The sequence below is a fragment of the Lissotriton helveticus genome, chromosome 5_1 (assembly GCF_964261635.1).
Source record: "Lissotriton helveticus chromosome 5_1, aLisHel1.1, whole genome shotgun sequence".
In the NCBI taxonomy this organism is placed as follows: Eukaryota; Metazoa; Chordata; class Amphibia; order Caudata; family Salamandridae; genus Lissotriton; species Lissotriton helveticus.
In genome coordinates this window covers 1,590,559,543-1,590,581,568 of record NC_136065.1, presented here as the reverse complement: position 1 = coordinate 1,590,581,568, position 22,026 = coordinate 1,590,559,543, and the positions used below count along the sequence as shown (strand labels likewise).

The window sequence follows — 22,026 nt, the reverse complement described above, 5'->3', positions numbered from 1 at the left end:
CAGATCTTGGTGGTATGCACTGGTCATTAAACACCATCATTCGAATACAGTAACTGGCTATGTCTCATTACTCACTCAGAAATAGTTGCGTGTTATCTCAGCCCGTCTGTGTCTCCCATCCGGTGCTGCTGCGCAGGGCTCTGGCTGTGAATTGTCCTCACCCTCATCCTCAGAGTCAGTTAGTTCTACTGCTGTTCCTTTCTTTGTGGCAAGGTTATGCAGCATTGCACATGTTGCTATTATTTAGCAGCAGATGATGGGGTGGTACTGACGTGCACCTCCACTTTTGTGGAGGCAACGGAACCTGCTTTTTAGTAGTCCAAAGTTGTGCTCGACAACGTTGTGCGTGCTTTTATGTGCCACATTGCATCTCCTCTCCCTTGGGGTGGATGGGTTGAGGTATGGAGTCAGTATGAATGAGCGGACGGCATAGGCGCGGTCACCTAAATGGGAAAGAAAGTGCCATTAATTTGTGTCACTAATACGTTCATCCAAGGTACACATCAGAGTGTGTCACACTGATTTACCTAGAAGGTATCCTTCTCCAAATTCACCAGCAGCCAGACGTGTATATATTTCACTGTTCCTGAATATGTAGAAGTCATGGGTACTCCCTGGAAATTTGGCCACAAAGTCAGTAATGATGAAGTCTGCATCACATATCACCTGCACGTTGATGGAGTGAGTGGGTTTTCGGTTAAGATACATGTATTCAGTATCTGCAGGTGGGCAGATTGGTATGTGGGTCCTATCAATGTGGAAAGTGTGCCTTTTGGTAGAAATTCAGCTTTGTCGTCTGCAGCTCCGCCTGTGTGCTGGGGAAGCGTATGTAGTGATGCATTCTCTCCATCATGGCGTCCAGAAAGGAGTTGAAGAACCGGGACAGGCAGCTCTGTGACACACCACCTGCCACAGATATCACACCCTGGTAACTTCCTGATGCCAGGAGGTGCAGGCAACAGAGTACCTGTACATGGGTGGGTATTGCTTGCGCTCTTGGTGTCTGATGCTCCAGGTATGGTTCCAGGTCCTGTATCAGGTCAAGGATGGTGTGTGGGTGTAGCCTGTACCCGTCATGAATTTCTGGCTCAGTCATTTGGAACAGTGTGACATGCAGTCTGTACACACGCTCTTCCCGTCTCCAAACCCTCACTTCTGCTGCTTGCAAACGTAGCCGCCTTGCTATGACGTAGAGGGCGGCCATTGTGTTCACACGGTTGCAAATTTGGTGCTGTTTTTATGCACTGCACCTGATTACCACCTGCTCTGGGTCAGTGATAATTACAGATTCTTAAATACCGATTTTGGAGAAATTCGGAATTACCGAATTTTGGTACATCGCATTACCGTATTTCTAACGATTCCTTATTTACCGATTCGGTATTTTGGGCTTTCAGTGTCGATCGATTGGTAAGTAAGGAATCGGTAACTGTTTCCCATTAATTTACTGAATCGTTATTACCAATGGCATTCGGTAATACCTACATCGCACAGAGCTAAATACCGGTCGGTAACGCTCAAATTTATCGAATTTCGGCTTTACCGACCGGTATTTAGCCACCTAACTCTGGCCCTAAACTGTTAGCAGATCTCAAATCTATAGTATTGTAAGCCTGATAGGGATTGCAGTAGTGGCTGCTTTCACAGCAGAGTGGTGAGGGAGGGGAGGGGGTGCAAGTTGGGGTACAGAAGACACAGAAAACAAGCATTTGCAATGCAATACGTCTCGCATTAGGAAAGTTTGAGCTATTGGTCTTGTAAATGACAATTTTTTTATTTATGTATTGTTTTTGAAAATAGCTAAATTAATAGCTTTTTCATTTACAATGCCAATAGTTATAACTTTCGCAAATGTGACACCTATAGCATTTGTAATGCAACATGTTTTGTATTTACCTGACTTAGATGTATTGATATTACAAATAACAATGGCTTTTCATTTTTTTAAATAATTAATACTTAAATACAAGTGATTGTAATTTATAATGGCAATAGCTTAAACTTTTGTAAATAACTTGTGAAGATTATGTTCAGTGTATTGTATTGTGATGAAAATCCAAGAACAGAAGTGAAATATTAACATCTTTTTGTGACAATAGTAATAAAGCTTGAAACATTGAGAGAACATGGTTGAGCCGAGTGATGCTGCGGTTGAGCCGAGTGATGCTGCGGTTGAGCCGAGTGATGCTGCGGTGGTGGCGCCGAGTGCTGCTGCGGTGGTGGCGCCGAGTGCTGCTGCGGTGGTGGCGCCGAGTGCTGCTGCGGTGGTGGCGCCGAGTGCTGCGTTATTTTTGATTTGCACAGGTGCGTGCACTAAATAGGGGCAGAAAAAAATGAGAGAACTATAAACAAAATATGGAATGCCTACCAATAAGAGTTAAAAGCAAATGCCGATAAACAGCCCAACGCTCCAAAGTAGTAACATCTAATGTACCTGGTAGTTAAGGTACTGACGCCACGTGTGCCTGTGTGGTAATTAAGATAACGATCCTGTCAGGGCACAGAATTTCGTGATGGCGCGAGGACGGCCCGTCAATAACCATGAAAATAAGCCGTTAATAGTGCCGTGGTTCTGTGGAGGTAAAGAACATGGCAGTGTAATTGAACAACAAACAAACTGCTCTAATCCTTAACGCATGCCAAGCACTGCCTGCTCAGATAGTTACCTACGGGGCAAGGAGTGCCTTCTCGCAGACTGGCGCTGCGTGACTAATCCTACGTTGCTGAAAGTGATTAAAATAGCAATCTTATCTGGGCACACGATTTGGTAAAAGCATGTCAAACACCCGGCAAAGGCCGTGAAATTCAGCTGCTGATAATGACGTTGTTCTGTGAAAACAAAGAACACAGCAGTGTAACTAAAGATAAACTGCTCTAACGATTGACGCAAAGCAAGCGCTCCGTACTAGAGTAATTACCTGCGGGGCAATGAGTGCCTCCTTGCAGACTGGTGCTGTGTGGCTGGGATCAGCTCCAGAAGAAAAACAGAATGCTAAGAGCGTAGCCAGTATATATAAGCTACCTCATGATTGGCTATAGCAAATGCAGCTACATATGCTTAAAGGTGCAGGTCAAGGCTGCTAACGTTTCTGATGTAAGGTACAGGGTGTGCCAATGTTCTGAAAGGCACAACCAGAGACTACTGACGCTCTGGAGTTGACGTTGATAATTAATAAAACAGGATATAATAACAAATAGATTAGATTTATCAGAGATCACTGTAAACGTTTATGAGGGTTTACTGTAGAAAATATAGAAAACAGCTCAAACAAGCTCTTGGCATTGCTGTGGGGAGGCCATGGGCAGCAACAGCAGGGGTGAATAATTAGGGGGAGGGGGGGGGGAAGAAATGCGAGACACGGCCTGGCGGCCGTGAAAAGTATGAAGCCGGGGGTAGGGGAGCGGATGCCTTTTAAGTGAAGCTCTCGGAGGCAGGCGGCTCGGGGAGCAAATGGCAAGCTCGTGCATGAGCACATGCACTCGACGTTATCCGCCTGGTGGTTTCAGAGCTTGTTTTGCCCTCAATACTCTCGTCCATTTATCACTTACGTGATCGAATAGTCGAGACCTAAAAAAAGAACTTACCATTTCCTCATCGATCTTCTCCTTCCTGCGGAGGCTCCCCGACTCCCCTCAAGCCAATCCAAGTGCTTCTCTCATGCAAAACAGAAGAGCTGGGTATCCCAAGTGGAATTGTTTCCTGCTCCAAAGGGGGCTGGGAGCCTACACCTGCTATTCTCTCCACCCGGCAGTTCCGCTCTGGTTGGGGAGAGGTCAGTGTGCATGACTGTTTGGCCATCCTGAGACGACCAACCAAACAGTAATGCGCACAACGAGTGCAGTGCCACCACTCCTACTGTGACTGCCCTGCCATAATGGCCCTGCCCACAAGGTGCAACAGGAAAGAAACAATAAAGTGATAAACACGTTTCATTATAGTTTTCTTTTTCAAAATGTTGAGGCCGCTGGCGGGGGTGCGATGCTACTCTGCCACAGCAGAGAAGCCACCACTGTAAAGGAATGCAGCCTTTTGTATACGACACCTAAAGCAAGCACACAAAAGACTACTTCAAGTGTACAGCAGTAGAACACTGCACAGTAAAATGCAATAGAATTCAACTACGCCACAGTAGGGTTTCCTTTGGTGGGGCGGGGAGGGGCCGTTAATAAGCTAGTAGTCAGGCATTTTGCTGCATGCTCAGTGACCTTGACTTTGCAGTGACAGATCACAGTTTTATGGTGTGCTGTTCCAACTCGTTCGGTTACATCAAACAAAAGCTAAAATTCACAAAATGCTCAGAGGTGTTAAATGAAACCTTGGAGAGCAGCGAGGATTCCTGGCAACAGTTATTTGGTAACCTCACATACATAATTAGTTATAACCCTATTATGTGCACCTTGCACCCTACAGCCTAAACAGCCGTATCTACACAATACCCCCATTCTCTTACAATACCGCTCTATTCCTTTTGTGCCAACTGCATGCTTTCTGGATCTCTTGCACACCCACTTCCAACTCTCCTTGCAGCTAGACAGAATATCACTCGCTTATCATCCTCTCCAGTGTCAATGCCTGCAAATCTGCCTGATGGCACACAAATGAGTTAGACTAATTTGCTTTAGCAATCACACAAACAAAAGTAACAAATCCCTCTCCCCACTTACGCACAACCACCATCAGCCACTCTAAATGCCACTCTATCCACATGTGCTGGACTTCTGCCATTGACGCCATGTAATGACACTCAGTCATTCATACTTCTCACACAACCATTCAATCAAGACACATCTAGATGTTTAGAAAACGTCTGTTCACTCGAGAAATATATATATTTTTTAATTAAATAAAAATAATTTTAAAAAACACACCACACAACACTTTTGCAGCACCACCTAAAAACCATCCACTACACCTTCCACTGCTTACACCACTTGCCACTTTGGTTGTTGGTCTGCGGCAGCCACTGACACCTATCACTAGATGCTACTTACTGCTCTCCTCCACTCTCAGCATGACCAAAGCACTACCCCCAGTGGACACATTTTTAATCATACCATTCACCAACACCCTATAGTACACACAACTCACCCCATAACAGCACCAATGAACCTTAACTGAGCAAGTCGCATACTCACAAGCCTTTTAACTCACTCATTACTCAGAGATACCACTCATTCATTACATACACTTCTCAACTTTTAGTAACATCAACATTTGCTTACTAGTCACCACTCTAAATGCAACTCACGTGACAAACCACCTACAGCCACTCTTCACGCACAGCATCTTGCAGCACAACTCAGCAGTGTCACTTATCAACGCAGTCACATCTGCAGACACTTTACAATACCACTTCTCAAGTCATTCACTTGCCATCAGCATTTTAAAACACCCCTCATCTCTCCCAATATAACTCCCTCCCACACAGCCACCGGTCACCTGCAACCCACTCACCACATCACTTCCCCCAATAGAGCTACGCGCATCCCAGCTCAGCGACCACATGCATATAACACAACCCACACACCTAAAACACTTGAATAACTGCCTTGCAACAGTCGTCAGAATAGTTGGGGTGCTTCTGATGATACCTTAACGGGAGTAGAATTGATGAAAGAACTGTGGGTGGACTTTGAACACATTGGGTTTAGGGAAGAAGGAGGTATATGCAGCTTGTGTACATTTGGTGTCAGCAGATTCATTGGAATGTAGGAGGGAGGTTGTTTAAAGGGGGTGAGGGCTATGTTGAAGGGTATAGGTGGAATAAGTCAAACAAGCATGGACCAGATTGGCGTGTAGTGTAATTAAGGCTCCGCAGGTGCTCAACTGGAGAGGCCCCTCAAGTGTCCAACTAACACTTGCTGATGGTTGAACATTAGCAACCTAATTTGCATGTGGATATCTCTAATGCACATTTAATGACAAGTGAACTTTGCAGGTGTGATGCTCGGTTAATACTAAACTGATTAGCCCGATTTAATATTCATGTTCAGTGTAATTTGCATGTGAAAATGTCTACCACTGGTCATTAAGAATCAGATTCACTAAAGAGAGGCCGTTGATGGTTTACTGATGAGCTCTATTTTTTTGGTTGGGGGGAGGTGGGGTGGGGTGGGGGCAGCATCCTGCTGGGATTTTGGAAAGTTCAATGGGTGGTATAGAGAGCGCTCTATGTCAACACTTGCATTGCAGCAAGCTGGATTCTAGTGTCACATGATCAGAATGGTCAGCAGCGCAGCATTGGCAAGATTCTGTTTGTAAGGACTTCGATGAGTAATGCGGAAGGAATGCCTAGGTTACTTGTCTGTAACCCTTCAAACTGCCTTGTGCCCGCCCCCCAAGCTGGTCCTCCCAGGGAGTGATCGCAAACTGAGAACGTCACTTATATAGCACACCCAACAGAGGATCAGGGTTAGCATTATGAATAAATGCCAACTCCGGCTTCAGGGTTTAGACATGGGGACACTTCAGTTTGTAAGGACTGACTAGAAACAGTAGGACTCTCAGTAATGAAGACTATCCGAAAGTAATCCAAGGTGCACCAGGGTGGCAGACTTCACAACCATCAACAATCTTATTCCTTTGCCCGCTGAATTCTCCCTCTTGCCACCACCAATCCTTTATTACCTGGTCCTGGGACATATTGCTTGTCTTCATACGGAGTCCCTGTGTACTCCAAGAGCAGCCTGCTGGAGTGCGCCAGCTGTAACGGAATAAAGCACAACATTAGACAAAGTAGGTAAGTGGCATGGGTCATCAATCCATGACAGTGCCAGATCTGATCTTTCTACATGCACAAAGGGCCAAAGTGAGGGCATTCCATCCCTTTCAATGGAAAGGGGGCCCCAGCTACAAGAGGACTCCTGTTCATTACCCCAGAAGAGGTTAGAGCACTTTACCCTTCAGTGGATGGGCATTCTTGCACTCCTCAAGATACGTATTGGTTATATATTTACACCAAGTAGGCACATTACTAGATAAAACATTGGTTAGACTGAAGGACATGAATTCAGGTGGAAAACATTAGGTTGCATTTGACCATCAGTAGAGAGTTATGACATTGAAATGCGTCAATAGCAGGTAGAATATGGGTCAAGCTTTAAGGGAAGGGCCCCACCTACTTGCCACAGTGCGGTTACTTCACATCTTTAGAGCAAACCCAGAAAAGGAGCTGAAAAGTTTAGCATTGTTTAGAACCAAGAAGTTCATTTGTCTGCATTAGCCAGATACATGAGTCTATTCCTCAGGTTGTGGGTCCTGTTTAGTCTATTCCTCAGGTTGTGGGTCCTGTTTAGATTTCCCGAGTTCTATTTACAGCAATAAAACTGAACTGGGTACAGCAGGATTGAAGAGTCAGCCATGTCAGTTTGATCAGCGCTGGTGTTATTTGTTCGCATCCCCATCTGTAGTCGAACTGGCCTTTCATATGGCAATCAAGCAGTGACCAATGGCTGGTCTGAGAGGTTGGTGTGTGGGCTGGGTTTTTTGGCCTGTTTTATGGTCTGCCATGATGGTTTTTACAGTTTAATTAGAGTATCTTTAAAAAAAATATATATATAATAATCCATTGTCTGCAGCAAGCTGAGATCCATGCACTCTTCCATACCATGCAAAACACTTAGGCAGCGTGTCTTAACAAGGTCAAAACTGCCCCAATTTGTAAACATGGGCCACTTTGTAAGCCATCTAATTCACTAATGTGCAGAGGTGGCCCGTGCAGGCAAGCGCAATAGTGAAAATAAAACCTTTATTCTGCGATGCGGCGAGCGCAAGGCAAGTGGTTTTGTTTATTCATATTTCACTAGTCCGTCATTTGTCAATTCCATCCCCCGCGGTTACTTGCATGAGCCACCACTGCTAATGTGGGGCACTTCCATTTCAGTGCCCGGGCTTATTCAGTGGCAAAGCAATGGGGAGGAGAGGGGGAGGGTAGTCTTACCTGCAGCCATATAGGTGGCAAAAGCAGGAATCGAACACCAGCACACACCACTCCCCCCCCCTCTTACGGCCACCACGGGCAGCAAAAGGCCTAACTACCCCACTGGCCTTATTTACTGTCCCAGGCCCCCCCCCCCCTGTCTGTGAAGGGCAGCATTGACAGCAGGGGATCTGGTAGCAAGGAGTGAGGCTGCTCTTCTAGCGATAGAACTAGAGCTTGGGCCGCCTGCGGTAGGCTTTCTACAGATATGACATTCATGGTGAACGTCAGTGGTTTCTAACTGGCGGAATGATAATTTACTTAAAAGAACCAATATTCACACTATTTTGGTGTGAAAATAGGGGGGGGGGTGGGAGGTGGATAGGGGAGACAGAGCCAAAATATGCACAATGGGAACCATACTATTGGCCTTATCTATTACGCTCAACTAAAATATCCTACCACCCTGAGTAGGAAGGTATTGAACATTAAATCAGTTGAGTATTAACAGAGCATCACATCTGCAAAGTTCACTTGCCATTAAATGTGCATTAGAGATATCCACATGCAGCTTAGGTAGCTAATGTTCAACCATCAGCAAGTGTTAGTTGTTGATGGCTGCCTTTTTGAGTCCTGCTCGAAATGAATGCTCTCTCTGCAAGAAGCTGCATTGGTAATTTTAGTTTCCTTCAAGGTTGGGCATTGATGTACTAATGAATACACTTTTCTTATTAGCACATACCTTTCCCACTAACTATGGGACTCATCAGGTGATTAAAATCGACGTCAGGAGACACCGTCTTGCAGAGACACAAAATCAAAGGCCCAGTCGAAATTGCAGCTCTGGCAATGAAACACAGGCTGGACACATGTGAAATAGGAAAATCGAAACGATAATCCAAATGCCGTGCTTAAAGTCACAAGCGACAGTGTGCCATAGTATTCAAGCATCCGGTTGCGAAACAGTGCCAGGAGGGGCTGAGCGGCTTCTAACAGGACGGGCATCCATTTTTAATAAAACAAAATATCTCCAGAACGCCTGCAGCCAGCAAAACCGGAAAGCCACCAAACAGGCTTGAAAATATAGAATGAAAGAAAGCAGGGATGACCCCAAATATTTTCTCGAAGGAAGTCGAGACCACTGCTAACTATTTTAAAAAAGTGTGCGAGGCCAGAAGTGGAGGAGGCATTAAAGATTTGATGAATCAGCTCGCTGAAATGCAATGGCAAATCAGTATTCAATAGCGCCTGCACTTCTGTGCACGTGTTAGCAATGTGAAGGACAAATGTTTCTCGAGCCGAACTCAGGGCCACCTCTTTTTGAGACAAAAGGGCTCTTATTCTTCTCATACCATTGAACTCTGCCGTCAAGGTTGGGATTCGCGGCCAGATGGAAACATCTGAATTCTCATGTGTAGGAGGAAACAGAACGTTTTTGCAACACACCACACGTTCTGATACTGTTACCACATAAGCGATACCTCTAATTAACCCACAACAGTCTTCGTTATTCAAAAGTAAATAACTGCCGTTTGCCAGTAATGTGAAAGTAGGAACGATTGCGGGAACTGGAGTAGCTTTCAAAACACAGGCTAAATTTGGCCGGTCTTGGTTACAAGAACCGTGCAATTGAATGTGTCTACATATTAATGAGTGATCTGGTGTTTCTGTGCACTCCTCCCCTTTAAGATAAACTTCCTTCTCGTCTTTCAGGCATCGATAAGTGAATGAAAGCGACCAGGCCTCATGGAGAAATGAACTACCTAGTGGTTCATATCTGCCTATCGCGATATATTGCATACAATTTGTAAACTTGTACAAAGCAAATGGTAATGTAATCAACCCGTGGATAAGCCACGTCGCAGCAGTGGCTTCTGCCACAGAGAACGGTGTAAAGACTCTAATCTTTCAATGTGTAACATGGAAAAAGATGCGTCCCGCATTGAAAGCATGCGCTGCTTGTCAGTCAAATTAAAACGGGCGAAGAGAGAGGACACGTTCATGTAAGTCCAAGGCACCTTACCAGACTTAAGCGTCTGCAGGGTCCACGCAAATTGCATAATGGAACGCAATTGATTCTGACCATGGTATATAACACAGACACTTCATCTTGCACAATATCAACAACAGAAGACACAATGTTATTTAACGTGTAAATGCGGGAAGAAAGCATGTTAATACTGTTATCCACAACTGCAAGTACTTTTTCTAAATTAGCTTGATCAATAGCTCTAAGGCGTGTAGCAGCTTCAATTTGTGACGTCTTCCAGATTTCATTGTAAATCGTATATATCCATCTTTTAGATCTACCACTAGCCGGGCCCTTTATGAAATCGTTCAAATCTACATCAGTGAGCTTGGATAGATGCAGTTTAACCGCAGCCAAGGTAGAATGTTTCAGCCAATTCTGACATAATTTGCCTACAGAATAAGTGGTGACAGAATGGTCAGTTTCAAAACGGGGATCAGGCCTGACTTGTGTAAACCCATCAGCTAAACCCAGAAAACGCCGTTGGCATGAATCAGAACTTCTGTGCCACATCAGCCAACCTTTCGGGTCCAAACTGGATATGTTAAAGGACGAATTATGCAATAGAGTTTGCAATTCCCTAATGGAAAACTGTGTAATATTATTCCATCCAGAATATTCTTCTAAATCAGGGACTATAGGTGTATTTAATTTTTTAGAAGTAGCCAATCCAAAGCATGTTGTTTGAGAAATGGTCGAATTTAAAAACATATGATTTGGGATGAGACATGTACGGTGCAGCGCCTCAGTGCCTTGCACCTGCCAACCTTTAGAACCCCAAACAGATTTAAGGTCAATGGTTTCCTTCCATAGCTCGTAGCCCTCTACAGCTAACTTGTCTAGAAAGGACTTCGAATACAACAATTTAGTATCGGTAAGTCTAACCTTGGACATGGACTTCTGTATCATTTTAAAATAAAAAGACTCAGGATTAGACTGATTAAAATCAGTAAAACAAGTGTACTTCTTTAAAAAAGTACTCGAACTGCCTTGTACAGGAGCTGGGCAATGTTCCCACTGAGTAATTTACAGTACCCCTACTGGAACTTGTTTTATGCAGATAATGGTTGCCAAAATGTTGGAAGCAAAATAATTCACCATAATTAGCAGAATCTAAGTATAAATCTTCAGCATCAAAGGCAGCATAATATTTCAAATCAGAGAATAATGCTTCCACGGCCTGAACATCCCAATCATCAGAACGTATGTTTTGTTTCACCAAATCTCCCATGTTTACCCTGAGCACATTAGGGAAATTAACAACCTCAGTAGGGCCATGGATTTGAAATTTAACCGCATTCCACACAATCCCATCAAGAACAGGCCAAGCAGTGGCGTTAACAAAATTCAAGTCTCTCTTCAGTCTGTGTGCTGAATGTCACGAGGAAAGGGGGGCAAAAGTTCCATTAAGATGCCGAATGCATGTTCTTTCCTCCACATAGTGTCCATCGACAAGACGAAAAAAATAAAACACAAAACCAATTGACATAAAAAGGTAAATTGAAAAAAAGTACCAGCCAAATATATGTCCAAGGGGGGGGATCAAAAAATGTTTTTTAAATAATGTGGCATAAATCGCAAAACGTGAGGGCTTTTTTGAATTTTGTGAAACGAGTGTCAAAAGAGAATCTGGATTCTGTGGCCAAACGTGTTTGTAAATCAGGCATCGATAAGTGTAATCAAGTTCATCAACGTGATCAACAGGTAAAGGACTTAATAAAGGACTGGAAACAGCAGGCATCTTGAGGGCCACCTCAGGCATACGATCAGAAGCAGTGGCCAAAACAGAATTTCTCACAATCGAAGGACAGGAGACTGCCGGAGTCATACTAAGAAGAATCGGCCACTCTGTGTATCTTGACATTGTCAATTGAGATAAACCTGTTTTCCTTACGACCTGGAAGTGGCGGTAAAATGACTGTTCTTGTGCCCTTCACTCCAAGCACAGGAACCGGAGCTCGATAGAAAGGGCCAAATTCTTTGTTATCGATCTTCTCTCGAACCAGTTTTCCAACTTGGGGTAGCCAGCCTACTACCGGGATCTGCAACGCAACATCCGATGTGGAGGGCAAATGTTCCTTCGCAAGACTGTCTCTGGTCTTTTGTAGATCCTGTAAAACATTGAAATGTTCATCTACGTCAAAGGTTGTGGCTTGAGCCACGCCGTCTAGACCGTCAAGGTCCGGGACAAACATCTTGATACCAAAGAGCATTTCGTATGGGGTCCGCCCACCCAGAGACCTTCTAGGGAGATTATTAAGAGTACGCTGCACGCCATTGAGGTGGGCCAACCAGTTTCTGCCAGTGCCTATAACTCGTGCTGTCAATGATTGCTTTAAGTCACGGTTCATTCGTTCCACTACACTGTTACCCTCAGCTCTGTAGGGAGACGAAAACTTGACTTGGACCCCCATCGAAATCATGGCATCCTTATACGCCTTAGAGGCGAAAGCCGGACCCTGATCTGAATGGAAGGTGCCACAGGCAAAAATCCCTACAAAGACACGCAAATCTCTTATGACAGTCCATGAAACAGCGCTGCGATGGGGCCATACCCACACAAAGCGTGTGCATGAATCAACTGCTACTAAGATGTACTTATACGCAGTATCAGAAGAAAAAGGACCGCAGTGATCTAAATAAACACAACCTAGTAGTTTATTAGATATGTACAACTGTGTCCGTGGCGGACGCGCAGCAGTCGAAGGTTTAATCTGCTGGCAAATGTCACATTGAAGGACATAGTCGCGCGTCTGTTTGTAGAGTCCCCGCCACCAGAAACGTTGTTGTAATTGAGCTACAGTGGCCGAGACGCCCGCATGCGCAGACGCCACACCTTCATGCGCCGCTGTAATCAAGCTAGCCCTACGATCCGAGTTGGGAATCAGACGTTCTCCAACTTCAGGAAGTTTCACAAAAGGAACCTTATCGGGACTTAAGTGGTATGTGTACTTCGAAGGGAACCCCGTAGGATGTTTACCTCCCTTCTCAGTGGCAGCAACCGCCGCCAAGATGTCATCATCAATCTTACTTTTGGACCGTGTAACTGCTGCAACCAAATATGTAGATACCGCTGATTTTCGCTGCCTCATCAGCAAGCGAGTTACCCACAGCGTGGACTCCAACACGCTGATGGCCGAGAGTATGAATCACAAACACGAGTGGCAACTGCTCTTTGAGCTCAGCCACTCGAACCCAGATCATTTTATGTTTTATTGTGCTACCCTTGGAATCACGAAAGTTATTTTGAATCCAAAAGAACAAGTTTTGATTGTAAGACTGGACACAGTAATAGGAATCACTTACAATAAGTCGTCACACTAGGATCTGCGTACTCTAACGAGAGTAAGAGAGCACGAAGCTCCGCCAATTGTGTGGTGCAGTCCCCTAGAGTCTGCGTGTGCACAACTCTGGACTGGAACTCATCGTTCACCATGGCACCGACCACAATGGCGCATGCGGAAACGTAGGCGTGTTTAGAGCCATGCGCAACCTGCGCCGAACCATCAGTGTAAATGATGCAATGGCAATCCTCCAAAGGACGCATTGATAAAGGAGCCGGATGAACGAATTCATACTGTAAATACTCCTGCGACCTCAACGTGGCGTCAAAAATAAACGTGGCATCCTGAGATGTCAAGGATGCAGCCCATTGATTCCACCGAGGGTGCAAAGCTTTAGAGTTTGGTACACTGGCTTTCGTAACTGCCTCCAAAGCAGGACATGGGTTAACAACCAACATGCGTTTTCCCTGTGACAGGGCACGTTCTTTAAGAATTGCCATCTGTACAGCCGTTAAAACTTTCTCCACAGTGGAAAATCGCATTTCAGCCGAAGTGTACAAGTGTGACTTGTAAGCAATAGGTACTGTGTCTCCTTCATTAAAAGTAAGGTACGTGAAACCCACCGTCCCAGGGATGATTCTTATCACCAGGTTGGTGTGGTTATCACGAGTCAGTAAGAATTTAGATGCGAGCAGATCAGCCTGCAAGGATTGCAAAATGGCTGAGTGCTCAGGCAGCCAGCATGATTTGGAAAAAGTTGGTTGTATCAAAGCATACAACGGCTTGATACGCTGGGCATAATCCGGAATGTATGTTCTTCCGAAATTTAAGAAACCCAGTAAAGACTGTAATTTTCTCAGCGTTGTCGGAGGGCGCAGTTGTGCGCATTTCTCCAGGAAGTGAGGAGCCAAACCTCTACCTTCATTGTTGAGCTTATAGCCCAGGAACAACACTGTACTCTGCAATGTGCGATTTTGCAAAGTTAAATTTGTAACCCATGTCTGCAAAGGTACAAATTATGCTGTTTACTCGACACAGATGCTCCCAAAGTTCGTCGTCTGTGAGATATATGTCATCCACATACGAGCATGCATCTGGGTCGATTCTCTCCAAAAGAGAATGCGGGCAGTAAAATCCCAGGACTATTCTTATAGCCCATAGGCAAACGCCTAAATTGTTTTTGCACACCGCCGCAAGTAAAGGAGGTCCATTGGGAACTTGGACCATCAAATCGATGGGCATAAAAACCGTTGGAAATGTCAAGCGTGGTCTTAAAACGCTTACGCACAAGACTATCCACTAGGGCAGAGCCGTGAGTATTCTGTACTGCACAGTTACGGCAATGCGAGTTTAAATGCCGGTAATCCAACACCAAACGATATGAACCGTCAGGCTTGGTTACAGTAAAAAGAGGGTTATTCATCGGTGACACACATGTTTCAATTACTCTCTGATATTCCAATTGTTCAAGGATTGCCGCGACGGAAGCCTTGGCTTCACGCCATATGGGATATTGAGGTTGAGGCTGCGGCTGAGACCGTAAAGGAATCTCGTGGTTTGGGGACAATTTATCCCAACCACATTGGTTACGTTACAGAACCGGCGTTAGAGCCTTAGCCCACTCTTCTGCAAAGTGCAGCGCATGCTCTTTCGAGACTGTGTTCGCGAAACTACCTCCTCCCCTCGCGGTGCTGCAAGAACAAAAGGTGGGGGCTAGTCAGCCTCCGAAAGCAAAATGTCATACGTAGACGAAAGATTTACCCAAAATACCCCTTTTATGGTACGTTGTATGTCACCTTCGATTAACAGGACAATTTCATGAAGTCTATCAGGGGGAGCAACTCTGGTATCAGCTGTTTCTATCACAACATAAATATCAGTCGCTGTCACCCTCAGTAGTGGACGCAGGGCCTCTCTCACAATGGTAATCTCCACCGCGCTGTCCAGCAAGGTCAGAGCCCATGTCAGATTCCGAAGCCGCGTTCTCACTATCTGTGGCATATCGATGCGCTGTTAAAGCCGCGACTTTCTTCTTGGCAAACTGCGGTCTCTTCGGCGTTGAGCTGTCCTGCTTTCCTGCACCGTCTTTTGGGCGGGGCTGGTCACGTCCTTGCTGACCACCCCGACCTCTTCCGCCTCCACCACCGGTCGTCGTGGCCGATGAGACCTGAAAGGAACGAGGAGAGCGTTGATCAGAAACCTGAAATCGATCAGGTGATTTAATCTTCACGCAAGTCATAAACACGTTCTGTTTGCGCACGTAACGGAGACGCAGGACGAGATTCCGGTGTCTGTTGTTGCTTTCCCTGTTTTTGTTTTTTAGGCCAATTTCGTTTCTTGGACTTGGGCTGAACGTCAGTTTCCGAACTCTGCACTTGGGGTTGCTTCTTCTCTTTAACAGAAAAAGGTTTGAGACCCCTACTATTGCGACCCACGGTTTTATAAGCCGCCACAATAATCCTCGCTAACTGTCGGGGTTTCTCGGCCTCGGGAATCGCCGCCAAAGCATTAGCCACCTGAAAGTTCACTGCATCCCCCTTGACATTAGCAAGAATGAGATCGCAAACTACATCAAAGGTGCCACACAGGCGCATACCCACTTCAACCGCAGCCTCTGGTCCGTGATCATCCTGAACACGTACAAGGACCGTAGGCAGGACAGCCATAGACGGAGTGCCGTAACACCTAGCATAGACCACCGCAAAGGTTCTACCCCAGGTCTCACAGTCACCGGGTTCAGGGGCCAAATCTTTTGGCAAACTAAGTGTCAGAATCCTGTGTTTTTCACCAGGAGTCGTATTAGGAAATACAGCTTCCAGCTGGTCAAATTTCTCAGCAAGCCAGAAAGGAAAATCATCCTTTTCCTGGGGACACTGCCCATCATAGCATTGACCATCACGGGACTGAGCTTCAAACCGCCCTGTCCGGCCAGAAGCGCCGCCCCCCCCGGGGGCCCACCCGGAAGATTACGGGCTATGTATTGCACTAAGGCTCGAATCACGGCAAAAGAGACTACATGTAGTCTACGAATTTCAGCAAGGGTACAAAGGTCGTGTAGAGGAGGAGGAGTAAATCCAGCCAAAACAGGCCAATTTGCGTCTGGAATGGACAAATGACCTAACCTCGGAGCAGTTAAAGAATGGGGTAGGACGCCACCAAACCAAACGCGATGCTGCCAAGTATCAATAGGTACTTCCTGTGCCCTGTACGGAGTATATTCAGCCGGCACAGGTGAGGGAGTGTAAGTGTGGAACACACCAGAATTAGCATCCACAGCCGGAAATGAAACCAACGAATAAAAGAGTTCGTACGGGTAAGCAGCTTCCGCACTTACCACCAATATCACAGCCAAGCCTTCCATGGGTACATTGTAAGTCAGCAAATGATTGCGCACCGCAATGCGACTATGCCGCGAAACGTCCACTGGTTGGGCCATGACTGCACAGGAACGTAGAAAGACAAAGCAAACATTGTAGCACAACTGGGTAGTAATTCAAGGAAACCGTTTTAGAAAGATTCAAGCTTGAAAAGACCTATTTCAAAAATAGCTAGGTTTTGTCCGACACCACTGTTTTCCGGAAACAGTGAAGGGGTTAAGGATTGAATGATATACTACTTGAGTGTCATGATATAAGACCACCAACGTATGGGCGCCATGTAGCGGGAATTCCGTTCTCCTACAGAACTGTGCATAGAGATTTGGAACCTCAGTGAATTAGGATGGCCCAAAACTCACCTTAGTACTCAAAATCCCCTTACCGAGCTAGCTACATTGTCTCATTGGTCATAACAAACTCCCAATGTTTAGACAGACCAGAACATGAACTTAGAATACCTCAGGTATCGTGGAACACATGCACACTATCACTGTATAATCATTTCAAACCAGAACGTGGAGTAAAAGAGGACACGTGCATATTTTAAATATTTATTTACTAATGCAGGGTTCTCAAACGCAGTATCTTATATAATACAAGCAAACATATTATAAGAAACAAAGTTATCAGCATAGTTACTAGTCCATAGAAAGCAAAAGGTGACAGCATGCTAAAATGCTGTAATGAATAGGAGTTAACACCTAATTCTCACCCTCCCTAACTAGCATAGGACATTATATCTATGAAGGTCTCTTTGGGTTTTAGCAGGGCGGGCCCCTACCTCAAGATCTCAGTGTCAGAGGATCACATAGTCTTTCACCAGTTCTCTGCATGCGAAGCACAATCAAGTGTGTAACTTGTGCTCTAAGCAAAGCAATATAAAACGCAGGTAAAGCCAGATCTTGGCAGCAGCTGCATTCATGTTATGTCTAGGAAGGTGTGAAGATCAGACCTCACAACAACACTGTCGAGTTATCCTTGGAGGCTTCAGCACTCACTGTGCAGACATATTTTACCAAGCAAAGCTGATATCAGAGCAATAACATATTATTCTCATATAAATCACAACGCTCTAGGTTGAAAGCTAAAATAACAATTATGTGTCGTGTGCAAAAGCAGCAAAAGGAAAAATGGTGTTTAAACATTTAATAAGCTCATGCTAACGTAACAGGTATATAGGTAAGCAGTAACTATATGACAATAGAGGCCTGCTCCTACTAGTCAAGCATGGGCACAGACAGAATGACCTTAGCATAGAGATAGTGTGTGACCGGTCCCAGGATCCAAACTTATCCTCTGTACCCCCTTTGTGTAGCTGCCTCCATCTGGGAATTTCCAGTCTGGGCGTGCCTTCCTTGGTTCTGAATCGTACATAATGTATCACCAGGTTTTCTGCGCTCATAACTTTTAATTATAAACTATTGAATTATAAGAAGAATTGCAGAACCCAGAGTAATTTGAGTAGAGCAGAATGAAGCATTTTAATTAAAGTGGGCAAAAGACAGGAACTAACCTTTCAGAAAGCTGATAAGGGAGGCGCCCTTGTTCCCATGGACACAGAATTTTATAACACCAATGTTAGAAAGGCGACCCCGGGGGAGGCAGAAGATGTCTGACTGACCACCCCTAGGTCCACCTCTCCGTCAAGAAGTAGCCGAACGTTTACTGAGAGGCCTCCTGAGTGAGGGCCCTCTCCTAGGATCGCACAGCAGAGTAACCACACACTACAAATGGACACCACACCAGAGGTCGAGTTCGTAAGCTTTATCAGGAAGTAAAGGCCGCTGGTTCCCAGCGATATGTACAAGTAGACCGAGGGGTCTGTAAAGTCTTGAAAAAGGGGGGTCCCGAGAGGTTGAGCCGCGGCAGCGCCAGCAGGCTCCCAAGATGGTTCGGCAAAAGGTGGGCCGCGGCAGCGCCAGCAGGCTCTCGAGATGGTTCGGCAAAGGTGGGCCGCGGCAGCGCCAGCAGGCTCTCAAGATGGTTCGGCAAAGGTGGGCCGCGGCAGCGCCAGCAGGCTCCCAAGATGGTTCGGCAAAGGTGGGCCGCGGCAGCGCCAGCAGGCTCTCAAGATCTCGTAAGGTTCCAGGAAAATTAGTTCTTCTGGGGTCGGCCGTGACAGCGTCAGCAGGGCTTTCCAGTCCAGGATACAACTGACGTCCTAATCCAGGGCTGGCCCAGATATAGGACTGGAGTCCTTTGATGTCCGGACCCTCGCGCCTGGGGGTCAGAGGGGCCGGGATGATGGTGTCCAGACACCCAGCAGGGGGGTGGAGCCAGCACCCAGGGAGGCCGGAGGGCGATCGAAACCAGGCGTCCGGGGACGGCTGGAGGGCAATCGAAACACCCTTTTCTCCGGGATCTGTCGAGTGGCCACTCGACCACCTGGGTGGATCTTGGTGCCTCGATGTCTGGGCTGTGCTGAGGCCTGTGCCGGGGCCGAGGCCACGTGGTCGTGACGTGGTGGGCCCAAGATGGAGTCGGGCGCAGCCTCGTGCTTAGGTCGTGAGGGGCCCACGCTGGAGCCAGGTCGGTAGTGGGGGTCCGGGATGGTGGCCGGACCAGCAATGTTGGGGCGTGCAGTGTCGGGCAAAAGGGCTGCCCGATGCTGGGTGGAGGGCCGATGTCGTCCTGGACCCACCATGCAGGAGGGGTAGGACCACGCCATGAGGCCGGGTCCAACAACCAAGGTCAATCTTCATATGGAAGATACTAATATCTACATGATGTTAGAACAAGATCCCACAATGTAGATAATGAGACTCCAACAGTTGATAAATCATGTATTGGACATGGACTGGATCACAGAAAACACGGCTAAATTTCTCATGACGAAGTTTCCAAAAAGACCTAAATTATATATGTTGCCAAAAGTTCATAAATGTTTGGAAGATCCGCCATTCCAACCAAACGTTCGGGATGTGGCTCACTTTTCAAACCAGCAGGCAAGATCATAGACTACTGTCTTCAACCACTCATTCAACAATGGCACACATACATCAGGACACAGCTGATTTCATCCTCAAATTGGAGAAAATCATCTTATCCACTGATGAAGAATACATATTATGCACTATTGATGTAGTGTCATTGTACACATCGATTGCCCATTTGGAAGGACTGGAAGCACAAGAATGGATGCTGTTGCAACACCCAGAAATGGAAATGAACCCAGTTTTTTTACTTGAACTTACCCACTTTTGTTTACATCACAGCTACTTTGAATGGGCTAATGCATTTTTTATGCAATTGAATGGAACATCGATGGGCTTTGCAGGGGCTCCTGCTTGCGCCAATATGTATATGGCTAAATACGAGGAACACATTTTTGAGAACAACGATTGGACTGAAGATTTTACATTTTATTGCAGATACATTGATGACATTTTCATTGTCTGGTCAGGCACAGAAACCAAACGGATTCAAAATATTAACACTCTGAATACCAAAAGCCTGAGGATACAGTTTACTCACTCATTGAGCAGTCATAAGATAGCGTTTCTGGACATTTGGGTTGAGATTACTAATCACCAACTAATCACAAAGTTGCACCAAAAACCCACAGATAAAAACAGCTCGTTACGTTTCCGCAGTTTTTATCCTCAAAGCAATCAAACAATTTGCCATACTCTCAATTCTTGAGACTTAGACGGATAGTTTCCAAAGAGGAGGATTGCATTGAGAACATTTCTGACTTTAAAGTTAAATATGAAAGAAGAGGGTATCCTGTCGGAACTTCTTGATGACGCAGCAAAACGAGCATTGAAACAAAATCACCGCACACTTTTGGTAAAAAGAGAGAGTGGAAAGCAAAAGGAATGTTTGTTTCAAAATTTGCAACAAATTCACGGAAAATGTGGAGCATCATTAATAAGCGATGGGAACTTTAGTCGGAAACAGATTTCCAGAACATCTATTCGGAACAACCACTTTTTTGCTTAAATCCGGTCGAAGAACATCAAGGAATTGTTAAGTAGTGGCAAAAGTATTTCAGAAAAGCAGGAAAGCGTTTGCACATCTTCGCATGCCAATTGCATACATTGCAATAATGTTATTCAGGGCAATATCATTTCCCACCCACATACTGGAGAAAAGATCAAAATGTACTACAAGGGAGACTGCCATACAAGCAGTGTGATTTATGCAATAAAGTGTCTATGTGGTTACTCTATGTGGGCAAAACTGAAAGAAAAGTGAAAATACGAATGTCTGAACACAAAAGTAGAATTCGTAAATGTGTAGCACAATGTGTACAGTGTGTAGCATTAGCTACACACTGGTCAGAAAAACACCACACAATAGCGCAAATAAGATAAAACGATTGGGCACAATGACCCCAGGTGGTCTCAATGACCGAATGGAAATAAGTTGCTTCTTCTAATTTGAACCTGTATATATTCAGAGTGTAACAATATCTTTTGCACTGCATTACACATTTATTTTTTGTTTCTGACTGGACCTTTTCTCTGAATTTTTTCTAATTGTAATATGTCACATCACTATTAGGTTTGTGTTTGTTACATTACGATTCAAGGATTATGTAATTTGGGTTGGTAGAACACATGGACGTTGCTTTTGTTGTTGCTAATATTATTCAAACTCACTTTTATATGAGGGCGTGCTCACTGGTTAGATATCGCTTAACTATAGCATTCACTCTGTGGTTTTGAGTACTAGGGGACAGTAGATGTACTGGTGATTGCTGGATTCTAGATCGTTAACATCGTGTAAACTTTGGTCTGAATAGGTTAGACAAATGATATGGTAGCACGAATATCCTGATCATACAGATGGTACTTGCCCACTTGAAAAATTAGCACTAAGTACAACAGGTGCAAAGTTTATTTGCACTGCGTATTGAGTCCTGTACAGCAACACGCTGATTTGTTGGTTGTAATAAGATGGGTTTGAGTATAAAGTTTAATTGAAAAAAGTTCTGTTCGGGTAATGGTTGCTCCGGTAACGACGTAGATACGTCAAGTTGGTCCTATTAAGACAATGAGCGTAAATACGTAATTGCATTGGTAACATATGCGAGCACCATTGTCACAAGACTCGGCTGAGTACGGACGCGGAAATGCTAGAAGCGTGCGGTTTTTCTTGACCTCGGTAAGCACAGGACTTGATTTGGAATGTGGGCTTTGTTTGGGATAAATATTGAGCCTCTTAGTTTACTAACTGATAGCTCTTTAATCGCAGGATTTTTCCGGCTGTTTAGTTTCCGGCTTGAGTATTTACGAGGTGAACATTCACGTGGTATTACACGAACGAAGAGACAACAGCAGCGTCCGGTTTTCTATCTTGGTAAGCACGTGATTCGTTCTGGACGTGGGGTTAAGTTTGGGACAAATGGTCATGTTTTGCAGCTGGTTGAGACAGTCTTTAAATTGCAGGGTTCTTCCCGACCTAATTTTGAA

General features: G+C 45.2%; 1 protein-coding gene across 2 annotated transcripts in view; it reads right to left on the bottom strand.

Moving 5' to 3' along the window:
- The window catches only part of LOC144755637 (glutathione S-transferase Mu 1-like), a 150,867-nt gene that overhangs the window by 103,327 nt on the left and 25,514 nt on the right, over nucleotides 1-22,026 (bottom strand). For both annotated transcript variants that reach the window (XM_078644778.1, XM_078644779.1), the window contains exon 2: nucleotides 6,629-6,704. In XM_078644778.1, the coding sequence (XP_078500904.1) occupies nucleotides 6,629-6,704 (76 nt within the window). The remainder of the gene's footprint in view (nucleotides 1-6,628; nucleotides 6,705-22,026) is intronic.